A 17,363-nucleotide genomic window follows, 5' to 3' on the forward strand; every position below is an offset into this window, starting at 1 on the left:
AGATCTGCTTCCTGGGCTTTCTTTCGCTTTGCCTGGCGCTTGGCGAGGCCTGGCACACCGCAAGCGGAGAGCTGAGCAGGTGGCCGCTGAGGAGGGGCGGGGACTGGCGCCTTTAACCCTTCGGGAGACCCCGCCATCTCCTCCTCGAGGACGCGTGCCCCCTCCCGCCCTCCGGCTCGGGCCCCGTGCCCTGCTGCGCGCGTGGGCTCTGGCTGGCTGGAAGGTGCCCCTGACCTTGCTCTCTCCCCCGTGCCAGGTCTGCGCAAGGGCCATGGGCGCCGCGCTGGGCTCAGGCCCGCGGCTGGCTCTACTCCCAGGCCGGGCCCGCGGCGCCCTCCCGCGCTGCGCACCCTCCGCGCCCGCCCGAGCCTGCCATTCCAAGCCCGGCCCCGCGCACCCTGTGCCCCTGAAGAAACGCGGATACGATGTCACCAGGAACCCGCATCTCAACAAGGTAACGGTCCGGAGGGTAGGACGGCCGCAGTTGCGAGCCTGTGGCTGGCGGCCAAGCGTGCCCCGCCCCCAGAGCCTGAGAAGGAGCCTCCCGGGCGCCCTTCCCGCGGTTTTCTGTTTGTGCTTTCCAGGGGCCATCCCCACTCTGCCCCTTCTGCATGGAGAGGGGTGACCAGTAACGCAGGGAGCCTAATTTCTTCTGTAATAACGATATAGGCCAGGTTACAGTCCTCATGGTCAGTCTGAACTGGGGTCAACTCTCCCCTTGATGCTTATTGATTCTGTTGGTCTTGAGCAGTTCATTTAACCTCTGCGAATCCAAGTTTCCTTATCGGTGAGAGAGATATACTTGTCTTCGGAATGTTGTGAGACTTAAAAAGTAAGTGGAGGTAGACTTCTTAGCATGGTACCTGGCGAGAGAATAAATGTCAGCTAAGGTTATGATTATTATTCTGGGGAAAGGATTAATTTTAGAGCAGGGACAGGAAGGTCTAGAATTATAGAAATTTGAGCTTGAAGGGGCATCAGAGTTCCTAGTCAAAATCTCTCCTTTTACAAAAAAACAAGACAAAGGAGACTTGCCCAAGGTCACCAGCTTGTGAGTTCCTGCTCTGCCACTGGAATCCAGATCTCCATTGCTTTGGTCAAGTTCAGCCCGCTGCTAGCCTCTGTGTGTTAACCTAAGAGCACACACATTTGTTTGTGGGAATAGAGTTAAGTATTTTGGTTCAGAGGATTGGATGAGAGAAACAAGAGACCTAGATTTGAGGCCTATCTTTTCCCATGTCCTCAAATTAACTTGGACATCTCATTTAACTTCTCTGAGGCTCAACTGTCTCCAGCCTAAAATGTATATTATGATAGGCCCACCCTTCCTACACATTTGCTTGTTGTGACAATCAAGAATCTCCAAATTTGAAATCATATGCTAAAACTAAAGTGCTGAATAAATAACAATTACTGCAAAATAAAAATTTTAATAATTGCTTTGACTCAGGATTGTGAAATTCAAGTGAGGCAATCTGTGTGGGAAAGGTGGTTTTGAGTAGGGACAATTAATAGTAAATATTGTGATTATTTTCTACAGAATTAATAGAAGCAGCTATGGAAAAAAATCTTTCTCTCAACCTCCATCTGTCACATTCACCTCCTGCTCTTCCAAAAGAGACTTCAAATTCTTTGTACAGTACCCCTTTCCAAAGCACTTAAGACTTTTGTATCAGTCTGAATTAATTTATTAGTAAATGTTAGAAAATGAAAACTGGCTAAAGCAAACAAAGGGCTCCTTTAACTAAAGAAGCCTAGAAGAAGGGTTGCAGGCAAGGCTTGACCCAGAAACCCAGATGACATTCCTAAAGGTGCAGAGTCTCTCTGGCTCTCTGCTTTGCTTCTGCAATGTCAGCTTCATCTTCAGGCTTCATCCAGTGGAGTCCTTTACCTCAGTACCGCCAGTCCCCACCTACTGTTCTCACACCACACCATCCGAGACCAGAGAGATACTTTCTTCTGATAGCTCCTGTGGAACAGAAAGGACACTTTCCCTGAAGCTTCAGAAAGTGAATACTTCTGTCTTATTGACTCTGATTGGATTTCCTTCTCATTCCCAAAGCAATCACCTGTAAATTAAGCCTGCCAAAGCCTATGGCTGGAGTTAAAGACAGGGTTTAAGGTAGGGCCACCCATACCAACTGGCTTAGAATAAAGGGGATGTGGTTTCTCCACAGTAAATCTGGATACTGTCATCAGAGAGAGGAGGGATTGATGCTGAAAAGCAAAACAATGAATTCCCACTATAGGCTCCAATCATTCTGAAAATAATTGCCTTAGAAGTACTGGCATATTAGCAATCAGCACTTACTGCTTTGTGAATAGTTAAGGAAATAAAGGAAGAGCTTAAAAGCCTTTTTTTAACCCTAGGTTTGCTCCCCTGAAAGCACTCTTGCCCTGTCCTTTGTCCCTGATGTAAGTTTTTTCCTCCCAAGTAATATAAATGGGATGTTATTCATAAATCTAGGGGACCTGACCTTTTCATGATGTTAAACATTTTTGTACATCCCTGAAGTCAGTTGATGCTGGTCTGCAGTGAGGAGGGTATCTAGGGGGATGCTGACAGAGCCTGTTGGCATGCCCTATTTGCTGACCCTTGGGGACAGAGGGGAAGCAACGGAGGGAGCAGTGCTGCCCGGGGGATGCTGTGGGTGCCTTTCCCTTCCCCCTGGAGTGCCACCCTCTGGCTGACCTGCTGACCCCCCAGGCCTCAGAGAGTCTCCGGGAAAGGCTTGAATTTTGATGATTTCAATCAACCGGATGGGAGGATTGTGGTGAGGTAACACAGAACAATGAAGTTATCACTGAGAAAACAAAAGGGAAGGACAGCTTTGAAAGGCTCTTCAGTGCTGCACTTAGTGAGCAGATTTGTGGATGGACTTTTTTCTGCTAGAATGCGAGCTCTTCCAGGCCAGGGACTGAGTTTCAGACACCTGTGGTTGGGACGCAGTAGTTCCTGAAGGATCTAGTGAGGGCATGAACATAAAAATTAACATTAAGTTCTTGGAATGTGTTCACTAGATTTGCATCCCACTTTTAACAGATCAGGAGGAGCATTTAAGTGGAAGCTGGAGGGCAGAGGTTGATCAGGAGGTAGAGTTCTCTGAGAGAAGAAGAGCTACTGAACAAGGCAAGCATGGCTGCTATTGTGCAATCACTGGGTTCTAGTCCCAGCTCCATCATGCCCTGGTGGTGTGCTCTGTGCTCAATCTCGTAAGCTCCTCTGCCCATGTTATGCCACTGCTGGGAGGACCATAGGACATAGCCCCAGGTATGAATATTAGGTGATCGCATGGATGATTCTCAAAATTGGGGTTGGAAGGGCCCCTAGAGATGATCTAGACTTGAATTGTTTGGATTATAGGTCACAAACTATGGGACATGAAATTAATTTAGTGGATCTACTGGTAATTTTTTTTAAAGAATAGAGATTAGAATAGAATAGAAAAATGGCAAATACATTGAAATTAATGAAGATAGGTATTTTTCCAGATCATCATGTAAAATGCCTAATTTTACTGTGGATTATAGTAACAAAAATTTTTTGAAAATCATTGTTATCCACCATCCTCATTTTCAGAAGAAAAGACAAGCCAAGAAACCAAGCAGCTCTACTGAGATTAATTGAATTTCACAATCCTGAGTCATTAAATAGGCAACTGTAAGCCCATTGGTTGTAGAAGTAGGTGGAGTGGGTGGAGGCAGTCTGCCTCCTGAATTTCAGTCCACTGCATAGCAATGACAATGCACATCTGCTTTGATTGATTTAGGCATATTGCTGATGATGACAGAATTGGTATTAGATAATTCCAAGCTCCCTCCAGGAGTCTAGAGTTTCTAAATGATGGAAATTCACCGATACATCAACTTCTATTTCTTTTTTTAAAACTAATATTCTGCCTTTCTTCTAAAATTTATGTAATGACCTCTTCCATTGTCCACATAGATTGCGGCCACTGGGTAAATCTTTGATTACATCAGCCGTGTTTTACTTACATTAAATAGGCAACTATCAACCCATTTCACAGGGCTGCCTTCATAAGCAGATGTCATCCCCATTCTGTAAGTGTAGCAACATGTTGATGGATATTATGACAGACCCACCATTCCTACCTCATTTGGTTATTCTGACAACCAAATGAATCACCAAATTAGGAATCATGTTTTAAACTAAAGTGCCGAATAAATAACAATTACTGCAAAATAAAAATTTAATAATTGACTCAGGATTGTGAAATTCAAGTGAGGCAATCTGTGTGGAAACTTCCCAAACCAGATTTGAGTCCCCTCCCATTTATCTTATCACTCTGTTACCCTCTGGCACTGAGCATGCTATTATAATGGCTGGTTGGCTTGTCATCCACACTAGATCCTGAGCACCTTGAGGACGGACTTGTCACATGGCATTCTTTCTGTCTGACATGAGATGATCAATAAATATTTGCTCTTTAAATTATTTCAATCATGTCATGGTCCCTTTCCTTTCAACTTTATTAATCTTCATGTCACTACTTCACAGCCCAATCCTCTTGTTGTCTAGTTAAATGTTTATGTCCCTTTTGGAAGAAATATACCTACTTGACCCTCATCTTCCCAGACTTTAGGGCATTTCACTGAAGGGGGCGTGTTATTTTCCAGAGTGCACCAGCCTCCCCACTTTAACCCGAGTGCCAATAGTGATTTTTGCCATAAAATTCCACTGATCCTTCATCTGCTTCTCTGCAGTTTTGTCATTTCTTGAGCTTGATGTTCAGGGAAGGAATGAATGAATAGAGTGCTTAGTCAAGAATGCTTAGTCCATGGTGATTGTGGACCAGCACATTTCATGCAGTGGTGCCTCAGACACTGCAGGGCATCATTGGTGACAGCCTTCCCGTGTAGACTTGATTAATGAACCTGTAAAGGCTGGGAGGCCAGTGCTGCAGTGTTGGCTGCACATCTGAGGCTGCAGAGGTTTCAGCTGAATCCCTTCTGTATTCAGTGGTGATTTATTAGACTCTTGCACAGCTAGAATTTGCCTTTGAATAAAGTATATGTTTTGGTTTGGTGCCAGCTTAGAACTTGATCTTGTCTCCTCTGGGTGAGGGGAGTCTGTCATCACAGACTTGGTGCATTAATCAATCAGGAGATGATGGCTGGGTTGTATGGAGAATTAGGAGTTTATTGGTGATGCTGTCTTCTGCCCCGAAGGCAGATTACATAATATGTCTTCCTGAGACCTCTGCTTCAGATAGGAGTAGAAAATTGGGCCTCCTGATTGAAAGAGAAGCAATGGATTAGTAAGTAAACATTAGTTCCATAAGCAGCAATTTACTCCAGATTTGAGCCTCTTGTGCAGTCAGTGAGTCAGGGCACTGAAGCTCAAATACTGTTCTAATATTTTGGGAACAAACGAGCAGGGGCACGTTGGAATTAAATCCGTCCTTGTTAAATACTCTCCCGGCCTCATGAGACTGGTAAATATTGGTATTGGGGCTTTGTTCTTGGAATAGCTGAAAGGATTTTTATTAGTTGCTCAAGGTTAGGCAATAGCAACAAACTCCAAATATAGAAGCTTAAACGAGATAGAAATGTATTTCTCTTATGAACAAATCTGAGCAGGCAATCGTGGGTTGGTGTGTGGTTTGACTTTTTTGCGCTGCCTTCCAATGTGCGCTTTACATTTCAGGGTCCGAGATGGCCGCTCTCCCCTCTGTCATCAGTTCCATATAGAAGCCAGTGGGAAAGGGAAATGCCTTTTAAAAGCACAATTTGGAAATTGTAAATATCACTTCCACTCACATCCAATTGTCCAGGACTTGGTCATACGCCACATCTAGCTGCAAGAGAACCTGGAAAATATGATCTTTGGCCAGGCACCCATGGATGCAGCTAAAAATTCTACATCATTAAAGAAAAGGAGAATGGGTATTGGGGATGCTGCCACAAAATGCTGATATGAAACCTTCATTCTTTTATCTGTCAATTTTACCTGAACCTTTTAAAATCCATCTGTTTCTGTACATCCCCCTCCCACCACCTTGTTCACACCTTCATCATCTCACATATAGACTGTGCTTGATCTCCCAATTTCCAGTCTTTTTCAATCCATTCCTCTGGGTCTGTTGACCAAACCTTGAGAGGCCAAGACCTTGGACATGTCCATTCTCTTTCTTTCAAACCCCATATCTAATCCGCCAGAAAATCCTGTTGCTCTGAGTGCAGACTAAATCCAGAATCCAACCTCTGCTCACCATGAGCCCCACCCTCATTCAAGCCACCAGCCTCTCTGCTGGACGCCTGCAGCAGCCTCCTAGCTGATCTCCTTGCTACCCCTTTGTTTCTCTCATTTATTCTCAACACAATGGCCAGAGTGATTTTTTTTTTTTTTTTTGAGACCGAGTCTTGCTCTGTTGCCAGGGCTAGAGTGAGTGCCATGGCATCAGCCTAGCTCACAGCAACCTCAAACTCCTGGGCTTAAGCGATCCTGCTGCCTCAGCCTCCCGAGTAGCTGGGACCACAGGCATGCACCACCATGCCTGGCTAATTTTTTTTCTATATATATTTTTAGTTGGCCAGATAATTTCTTTCTATTTTTAGTAGAGACGAGGTCTCACTCTTGCTCAGGCTGGTCTTGAACTCCTGACCTCGAGCGATCCACCAGCCTCGGCCTCCCAGAGTGCTAGGATTATAGGCGTGAGCCACTGCGCCCAGCCCAGAGTGATCTTTTTAAAACTAAGTTTCATCATGTCAACCTTCGCTCAAAACCTTATAGAGCCCAAGTCTTTACGATGCCTGTGTGATGTGACTTACCTCTTGCTACTCCTGCTTCACTCGCTGCCTGGACCACACTGGCCTCCTTGCCGGTGCTCAGATAGTCAGGTGTGCTCTTACCTGGAGTCTTTGCACTGGCCGGTCCCTCTTCCTGCAACACGCCTCCTCAACAGCCACCGGGCTAACTCCCTCCCTTATTCACTGCATCTCACTTTCTCAGTGAGACCTACTCTGACCACCCTATAGGAAGTTGTAAACAGTCCTTTCCACCTTCTTACTCCCCCAACAAGGTCTACTTTTCCCACATAGTATTTGAGACTTCCCCATATACTATCTGATTTGCTTGCTTATTATGTCTATTGATTATTATTTGTTTTCCCCCACTTTGATTTAAGCTCCATTTAGGTGGAAATTTTTGTCTATTTGTTCATCCATGTGCCCCAGGCATTTAGTTCGTGCTCAGTAAGCAATGAAAGAGTGAGTCATTCAGAGACATTTGCTGTCTACGGCCATAACACCCTGAATGCGCCTGATCTCGTGAGAGATGTCTGCCGAGGCTCTCTCCTCTTATCCCGTCCCTTTGCCCTCCTCCCCTTTTACCAAACCCCCTTCTTTCACTCTGGTGCCTCTCGTCCCCCACTGTCCCCATCTACGGTACTGATGTGCCCATGTAGAGTATGGATAACTCTCACATCAGCCCTTTATGTGCCCAGGGGCCCACAATAGAGGGAAGTGCTGGAGGAGAACAGCACAGTACAGAGATTTTTACTCTGTTTATTTCCAGTTTTACCAGCATTAAGCAGAGCCCAGAGAAGAAGGAGCTCCTATTCAGAAGACACAGGTGGTGCCTTATAACCGAAGTTGAACAGGGACAATTCTTGGGGCCTATGGGAATATCTAGGCAGTGGGGCAGAGGTAGGAGACCCCAGCTTCTGTCAGCATGTGCAACTTCCTGGAACTCCCACCCTTAACTTTGAGTCCTTGGAGCTCCGTTCTTGCTCTGACTGCCGATGATTCCCCTGTCCTGCAAGACCCCTGATGGAGACAAAGGAAATCATTCAGGGAGAGCCTCATCTCCCAGGAGTCTGTGGGATGAGGTGCCAGGAGCACAGGAGGGAGATTTGCTGCACCTGGAACCTGAAGTTGATACCCAGAAAGGGTTTTCTCACAGACATATTGTTATGAATAATTGAATAGTTCTCCAAAGAAAGTATATTATGCGTTAAATAAGCCTTTGTGTAATCATTATAAAGACTTCAGAAACATTGGCTCATGCCAATGAATGCTTAAGTCAAAATGCAAAATACTAAGTGGAATCTATGCCCATGCATGTTACTGTAAAAAGACCTAACTTTGTAAAAAGGCTTGAAAATAAATGTGTAAAAATAATTGTGTTAGGGCAATAAGCTTATGGGAGATTTAATTCCTCTTCATATATTTTTCTTGAATGTTCTATTTTCTTTTCAGTGGTAGGTTACAGTTTCTGTTAGGAGTTGAGTTTCTAGAGCCAAGTAAATAACATTCAGATCAACTTTTGGAAGTTGATCCACCTGTATTATATGGGTAGTAATCCCTCTGAAGTGGTCTCATTTCAAGCTTTTATAATTAATTATCGTCTAGAGTCAATATGTTTAGATTCATGTAATATTGAAATGTTAACACAGGAATCTGCTGTCTGTTCTGAAAACAGTTGTAAAATAGCAATATCTAGAGCATGTAAGCAGCAGTGCTGGAGGGAAGATCCATATAGAAATCTGTCTTGTCTCACTCAGATCTGGCCCAACTGGCATCTTAAGTCAGGCTAAGCCTGGGCCCTATATATGGAGTTTCTCTAGATACTTTTTCAGGCTCGTCTCTGTTCCCCTTGTTTCCAGTTTCTCTTGTTTGTATTTGGCCTTTGTAGGCTCTAGAGTTTATGGCTTTATTTTACTTTGCATTTTTGTCATTTCTGCCGATGGTTTCTTTTATCATCTACCGTCTTCTTTCCAAATGCTAATCTTACAGTGAGGGGTGAAAAAGGCCTTTTAATTTCCATGGCCATTGTAAAAGGATCACTAATGTGCAGCACTTTTGTTTGCAAAGACATGGATTACAGTCAGCTTAAAAAACCTTCACTTTGATGTGTAGAAAGTAGATTGGGAAATCCTTTGGGGTGGTGTCTGAGTGCTTCTCTGATGCAGAGCACAAAAGATGCTCTGTGATGGCGTGGTGAAAATCTGACGGGTACCCTACAGTTGGGGGTGCCGAGGTCAGTGGTTAAAAGCATGCATTCATTTTGTACCCAGAGGGTTGCTGGGCAGCCTGGTTAAAACACAGTTCCTACCAGAAGGACACAGTAAAGAGTAAAATGTACCTGGTCATTTGAGGAGAGGGATTTCTGATGGAAAGATCATCAGCTTTTGAATAAGAGAGAATCAAAGCTGCGTTTGCTTTAAAAGTGGTTATTGAAAACGAGAGAGACTACAGGGGATACAGTTGAATGATTAGCAACCTGAGATTATTATATTTTTAAAAGCAGTTTGTCTTGATTCTGTGTTGCTGTTTGGCAGTGAGCTACACGAAGCCCACACTATAATTGGTCCTGAAACGTACTCCCCTATGTTGGGGAATTCTGGAGAAGGCAGGCTCTCTTGACTCCTTTGTTTTGTTTTGCTTTGCTCTTTTAGAAAACAGGAGGGAGTCCCTATTGGCGTCTCTTTGAAGTGTCGGGTTGTCCAGTGACTTCCCCAACAGGAGAGGGGCTGCCAAGTGCACAGTAGAGCTAAGTCTGTAGTCACAACAGACATTCTCCATTCCTTCTTCCTCTGGTTCTGAAAGAGGTGTTGAGGATTACACTTCAGATTCCTATTATATTGAATTTTCTTTGGTAGTGTTATGGTGGGAGTGTGAGTAATGATTATAACAGCTAACAGTTTTTGAGACATATAGTGTGCCCGGAATTGTTCTAAGCAGTTTATACACATGAACTCATTTAATACAATACCATAACCTTTTGAGGTAGACATTGTTATTATCATTATATTACAGAGGAGAAACTGAGGCACAATGAGGTTAGCTAACTTGCCGAAGGTCATGCAACTCATAGTGGCAGAACCGGGTCTTGAACCTGGGCCATGGGGTTTTAGGTTCCATGCCCTCAGCCCCTGTGCTGTACTACCACTCCCAGTGTGCAGGTTCCCTGTTACTTGGGACTAGTGCATGAAGTCTGATGTGCTGTGGCCTTTCCAGGGAACTAACTGGTTCTCTGCTCCCTGCTGTGGTCCTCAGACTGGCTTTTATCACTTCCACTGGCTCTTTTAGAATCATAGAATCTTGAAATTGGAGGGAACTTTAAAGATTACAGGATGCTTTGTTCTCACCCTCTAAATAAGTGTAATTCTCCCCAGACTTATTTATTTATTTAATTTATTTGATAGACATTTGCTGAGTTCCTATTCTATTTTAGGCAGTGGAGATGCCGTGGTGAACACAATACTCCTTCTGCCTTTGAGGCACTTAGAGTGGCGAGGGGTGCAGGTGAGGACTGGTTAGTAAGGCGGCAGTGTCAATTCAGCGGGTAGGTATAATGAAAGGAGCATTCATACCAGTGCCCTAGAAGCATGGAAGAGAGGTGCAAAAAGGCTTCCAATAGGGTGTTGCCAGAGCTGACACCAATGGAAAGGTCGGACTTGGTAGATGAAGGTGACTAAGGGGAAGCTGGTTAGGGCAGACTATGAGAGAGAACGTCATTGTCTCAGAGATTGCCACCTATTACTTTTGTGATTGAATGTGCAGAAATTGAGCAATAGTCTTTTACCTCTAAGAGGCCTCATTTTCAGAGAACTAAATAATATAATAAAGTCTCTAATTCTATACATAGAGTTGATGATGTATCTCTAGTACTTTGACATGCTCTTTTTGTTCTTGTTGCTTTTGTGTTGCACAACGCCAAGGGGTACCACCCACACTGGGTCAGCTTATCAAAATCTTCAGCGTACGTCAGGGCTCAACATCTCCAGGGTCACTCCTGCTACACTGCCTTCCTCAATAATGCCACATGGAAGTGACTTATTCAGCCTTTACATTCCTTTACATTTAACATTTGTAGGTAGTCATAGCTGTTTTCCACATTTGTCCCCAGTGTACATTTATTAGTGCATGTGTCTGTCTCCATCACTTGTGTCACCTTCAGATCCAGGAGACTGTCTTGGGCATTGCATGGTCAGCACACAATACCTTCCTCACAGCATAACCTCAACAAAACTGAGTTACGTGAATCACTTTCGCATTCCCTTGCTGACAGATCAGAAACCGCTATGGTGAAGACTGATAATACACCAATCCCATCTGTCATCTCTTCTGAAAAGATGGTGCAAAGCTTGATCTGACAATATAAATTATTTTGGGATCTCTCCATAGGGGTTGGAGAATTCTAAAGGCCAAAAGAAATCTATGTTTCTGGCCATATAAATTTCATATATATATTTCTTTAAGAGAATTTTCTACTCTGATGCTGTGCCAGGTGCACTTCATCTAAAGAACAGCATCTTTGTGATGAGATTATTTATTCTCATCCTTGGGCTGTTTTAAAGACATTAAATTTAGACCTGCTGTAACGAGCCATAGGTTAAAGGATTTGGGGGGGGGGGTAAAAGAAAGTAGTCAGCTAAAATCAATTGTGTGTGACCTCCAAAGGGCATAGCCTGTGACCAGGTATCAGGCAGAAGAACACACTAGCTAAAATCTGGGGGTTCAGAGTCAGAAAAGCCCAAGATTCCAATCCCAGCTCTGCTATTCACTAGATGTGGGATCTCGAGAAGGCTGATTCATTTCTTTGAGCCTCAGTTTCCTCATCTCGAAATGGCAATGATAATAAAGTATACCCACTTGACAGACTGCTATCATGATTAAATGAAACGATGTATATAAAGCAGATTATAAATGTTCAATTAATTCTCCACTAACCCACATCTCTAAAGCTTCTGCACCGTTCCTAACACAGCATGAAGCCCAGTGTGGGTTGTAGAAGTCACAGACACAGTAGGGTTTAGAGCTGGTCCATGCCCCTGTGAGGACCCAGTCTGGAAGGAGACGGGAAGACTGAAGGATCAGATTCATTCTCCATGGGCATGAGCTCCATCTCATTTTGGCAGAGACTTGAGGGAAGAGGAGTGAGTCAGAGAAGAGGCAGACTGGGCGGAGACTTTAGTGATAATTTTTCAATATTGGATGGAGCTTAAGCCTAGGCAATTTAGACACTTACTTGTCTGAATGAACTGTAAATAAAAATGTCTCTAGCAGCAGAAATGCAAGTGCAATTTAAAGAGCTAGCACTTCTGGAAGTTGAAGCTGGTGTTGAAGATAGTGGCCATCCATCATCAGGAATCTCATAATTTTGTCCCAATGTTTTACATTCTAATCAAGGTTTTTAAAACTAATTCTAAAAAGAAAAATCCAAATTTCTCTGGATCTATCTATGTATCTATCTGTCTAATCGACCTACATACCTACCTACCTACTTACCTACCTATTCATCACTATAACACTCCCAGTCTCATGCAATTCTGATAGTAGGACAGCAATTTAAGAGAATGTCTGCTATGGTGGTTTAGCATAAAAGCTAAAATGTTGCTTCAAATCCAGCTAAAGGCATTTCTGGGTCAACTTCACCTAGCTAGCAGTCAGATTGGGCAGGAAGTTTTAAAATCATCTCCATACATTCAGCTATAGGTAGTTAATAAATACCTGCATACGCATATTTTAAATGAACATCTCTCCTCTGTTAGAACTCAGGATAAGCATTCCCCCCAAAACAAAGAGGTCATCTTGTCCAGGTCTTTTTCTCTGGGCAGATAATATCCTAGCATTATACCACCATTTTATAGATAAGGTTTCAGGGGCCCAAAGGGGTTGATGTCCTGCTGAAGAAGTAAGAGGTGCAGGGGAACTCCAGCCTCTTTGTGTGGCATCTGTCTCTTACACTCACTGCCTTTGAAAGGTAGCACTTTGCCTGCCATCCTGAAATAGTGCCTTGAATCAGCCTCAGTCAGCTTAGACAGAAGTGCTTTTGAGTCTCCATAGAAAGGCAGAGGAAATGCTTTAATATTAAACATTGTCGCATGTTGCAAACCCAAACACCTGCTGAGGTAGCTCTCGCAGCCACTCCTGCGTGTCCATTTTTGATGAATGGATATATTCCTGACTCCCGTCTTCCTTTTGGGTTTTCTATTTTTCTTTGCAGTAACGTGATCTTGAAGACAGTCCACAGACTGTTTGACAGAAAGCTCACCCCTTATGTCATACTCTCCTTTCTTATCTCTTTTATTTTATTTTTGGTCTCTTCTAGTCCCTAGGTATTTGTTTTGACTGGTAAAATCATTTGAGGTCATAAGAACTGTGAATAGCGATGCAGTTGCTGTTGATGAAACAAGAGTAGAGATAGTTGGTGTGGAGAAAAACCGATTAATAGCCGTTTTTAGAAACAGGCTTTGAAATCCGCCTGTCAGAGCTGAAAGATTTCCCCGGTTCTCACACTCCAAGAGCTGGCAGCAGCTTCTCCTCGTGTCTGAGGAGCCTCCGGAGCTGCCCGGCCGGGCCTGTGGGAGATGATGGCATGGGTGCCAGGTGGTGCCAGGGCAGAGGGGTGGTCCTCCTGCAGTAACCAGCCTCAGCTGCAGCTGGAGGGTCCCAGCACCCTCAGCTACTCTCTTGTTGACTGAGCTATTCAATGTTCTGCCACCTTCTACCAGTCCACTGGACAGTCAGCTTCCTCCTCCAGGGCTCACAATCACTTGTACAATCACATTAGAAATGATAATAACAAACACTTATATAATGTATACCATGCTAGGTACTCTTATAGGTACTTCATATATATATTATTATTATATTATGTAATAATTATATATTATTTCCAAGCACAGAAAAAATTGTGAAGAAGGTAAACTTTCCTATAGCTCTCTCATCTCTTGTATCCATGGCCTCTTCTCCTTTATGTGCTATACAAGGCACATCCTGAGGGCCTTCGTGGTATCCCTGAGCTGCTCAGGGCTGCCAACCTATGAAGACCTTTTCATCTGACAGCGTTATGCTTCCTGCTCTGGAGCTCATCTCTTCTTTACTTTGTTCCCTGGCTCCCCATCTATCCATCCAGTGTTTATTGTGCACCTACTATCTACCAGGCACTGTTAGCTATCAGGAATAACATCATAAATGTGACAGTTATGATCCTTCTTACTGAGGGTACAATCTAGTGAGAAAGATAATAAATAAGTAAACAAATAAAATTATATAAAGATGGTTATTGGTGGTAGGAAAGAAATAAATAGGGTATGGTGTGAGAGAATCACAGGGGATCTACTTCAGATGGGAAGAGAAGACCTCTTAAGGAGGTGATATTTGAGAAGAGACCTGAGGAAAGAGGAGCCGGCCAGAGGAGAAATTGAAGTAAGAGTGTTTGGGAAGAAGGAACAGTTTGTGTAGGGTCTAGAGGCAACAAATAGTTGGCGTGACTGGTTCTGGGAGCTGATGACAGGCAGTCAGTCCAATGGGAGTGTGCTGAGTTGGGGAAAATGCATAAAACCAGGGTGGAGAGAACTCAGGGGTCAGATGGACAGAGCCTGGGAGTCTGTGGTGTGGGCTGGGTTAAAACAGGACACTGTTAAATAGTTCTAAGCAAGGAAGTGGTTTGATCTGATTTACAGTAATAAAAGATGTCTGGCTGCTGTGTGAACAGGCTGGAGGAGGGCGAGAGTGGAGGCAGAAGGCCAGTCAGAGGCTCGTGCCGTCATCAGAGCAGAAGATGGGGGCTGAGATGGGGAGTCAGGGGAGCAACAGTGATTGCATGAGAAGTTGGGTTGGAAGGTAGAACAGAGGGGGAGAGGGATGAAAATTACCTATGGGGTACAACGTACATCACTCAGGTGATGTGTACACTAAAAGCCCAGACTTTACCGCTGTACGGTATGTACACATGATGGAATTCAACTTGTACCCCCTAAATCTATTAAAATTTTTAAAAAGGAAAAACAAAAAAAGGAAGTAGAAGGGCCAGGATTGTCCCCTGTGTTCTTCTTGGGATTCACCAGGACTTGGTCTGTATTTCCCTCCTCGTGCTCCTCCCCACACAGTTACCACCACCGCTTACTACGGTTGCTTTCCATCCTGCCTCAGCATCCTCATAATAATATGGAAATAGAATATTTGTGTTTTGCCTTTAGGAAGTGCTTCCTGATTGCTCATCTCATCTGTTCCCCCCAAAACCTTGTGGGGCAGGAGCTATCACCCTTGTTTCATAGGGGAGGACAATGGGGCCTGGAGGACTGAGTTGCCCATGGTCTCCCATATAGTAAGGGGCAGCAGCAAACCTCAATTCTAGATTCCCTGAGACCATTCACTGATTCATTCAACAAACACTTATTGAGCACCTACTGTGTTCCAGGCACCGTGCTGGGTTCATGGTCTTTGCTCTCAAGGAACTCAGAGTACAGAGAAGAGACAGACTTACAAGCTCATAAATGTAAAGCAGTATGATAGGTGTTATATTAAAAGTATGTTATTAATAATTTATCCAAGTAGTGTTTACATTGACGGGGAGAAAGAAAGGTAAGACGGTTTTGTAAAGTAGGTGACCTTTGATCTTTATGTTAAATTACATAAATAATATGTTGTATAAAGTAAAAAGGAAAGTTGCTCTGACCTCTTTCCTGAGGTGACTACTTTTTTCTTGGTGTATCAGGGCTAAGACCTAAAAAATATGTAGGGATTCCCTGCGCAGAGAAGATGGAAGAAAGATGTTCCAAGCAGATACAGCCAAACTATGTGGTTTCGGAGGAACTGTGGGTGGTTCTGAATGGAGGACAGAATGTGTGGAAGGATGGGGCTGGGGGGCAGGACGTGGGGCGGGGGCTTGGGTTGCTCTTTGCCTGGGTGCAGAGTTCAGCCTGAGTCCTGAAGGGGAAAAGGCACACCGGAAAGTGACACTTGTGTGTCACTTTCAAGCTTTTCACAGACCATCTGGCCCCAGGTGGGAGATAAGAACAGAGTCAGGGAGACTAGTTAAGAAGGAATTCAGTCCCCATGAGGGAGATGAGGAGGACCCAACGTGATGAATGGTGCAAACACAGATGCGAGAGGCCAAAGGAAGCAGGAAGAAGACTGATTCTTCCCAAAATTCCTTGAGCTCCATAATATCCATAATAGCAGTCCATGAGTTATTATCAATATTTAAAAAAACCTAGTGGAAACTTTTTATTTATCCATCATAAATTTGCACAGCTTCACCAAGATATCACATTCCTTTATCTTTGCCTTTTATATCAGTGAATAGGATAAAACTATTAATACTGGTTATCTCACACCAGTATCAAAAGTTCTGTTGGCAGTTATGTGTGTTGTAAACATTGGAAAATGAATTAGCTATTAATACATGCAAGATTTTTCAAACATGAAATTCCTGAGAGAGTACTTTGGGACTAGTGAAAATGTGAGGAATCACAGAGTTGGGCCCTTTTTATTTTAAGCATTTTACTCTTAAGTATTGGTGTCACTGACATTTGTCTAAATAACCATTCTTGTTCTGGTTCTGTTCTCACAAAGCAACACTCTGGTTATAATTTCTTCTCCCAAAGTGGAAGGAAGGTGCCAACTTGCTGAGTACATGGTTGTGTTAGCTGGTATTTTGTTATTATGGGGACACTGCCCAGCCTCCCATGCAGTAACTGGTATCATAAAGACATCACAAAAACATGGGTTAGACTCTATCTTAGCACCTGTAAGGGCTCAAGAGACTTCCTTCGTTTTCTCAGACCAAAGGAAAAACAATAATTCTTCACATTAAAAATCAAAATAATGTTCATAGTTTGGAAAGTATATTTTCTAGATGAAAATTTCCTTCCTCTTCCTTCCTCTATATTTTGAGAAGACTTGGGTGGAATAGAAAAAAGGATTTGGAGTTCGCGCAAAATGAACCTTTCACAGACTTGGCCCTCTATGGGCAAAGTGTTGTCACTTTCTCCATTGGAGTGAATTTTAGCTTGCTTTTCTCTTTGCCAAGTCCTAGTTTGTCTTTATGAACCATGATTCCTGGAGAATAAAAATAGAAAATCAGAAGCTTGCAGGAATGATTTTCTTGGCTAGTTTGACCAATATCAGCCACTTGTCTAAGTAAAAAGCTGCTTAAAGATTTTTAAAAAGAAGTGAAGTTTTAATAGAATTAGGAACAAGAATATCATTATAAGTCAACTCTTATTTTTCATGCATTTTTTTGTATCATCTGGGCAAGGTCATCTGTCACATAGTATGACTCTAACCATGATGCTATAGACATCATGTAAAATCCAATGAAGAAAATAAGTTTTTCCAGAATGAAAAATTTGGGGGAGGCTAGTAACTTATAGTTCTTGCACAATTGTAGAAGATTTTTGGTTCTACACCATGATTTTTCCAAGTCTTTGATCTTGTATAACTTACTCTGTATAGTATAACTATAGTACTTATCTTTAATTCACTTCCTCTTCAAAAGGGAAAATTTTTATAATGGGGTCTAACACTATAAACATTTCATAATATTGTAGCTTCAAAGAAGGAAGGCTGTAAACACATTTGCATCCATTTAGCTGATGGTTTATAGA

General features: G+C 43.3%; 1 protein-coding gene across 1 annotated transcript in view; it reads left to right on the forward strand.

Annotated features, from left to right (window-relative positions):
• ME3 (malic enzyme 3) overlaps positions 1-17,363 on the forward strand; it is a 189,263-nt gene continuing 171,900 nt past the window's right edge. The window contains exon 1 of the mRNA XM_045557175.1: positions 1-454. Within this exon, the coding sequence (XP_045413131.1) occupies positions 272-454 (183 nt within the window). The 5' untranslated portion in view covers positions 1-271. The remainder of the gene's footprint in view (positions 455-17,363) is intronic.

The sequence above is a fragment of the Lemur catta genome, chromosome 7, assembly GCF_020740605.2.
Source record: "Lemur catta isolate mLemCat1 chromosome 7, mLemCat1.pri, whole genome shotgun sequence".
NCBI lineage: Eukaryota > Metazoa > Chordata > Mammalia > Primates > Lemuridae > Lemur > Lemur catta.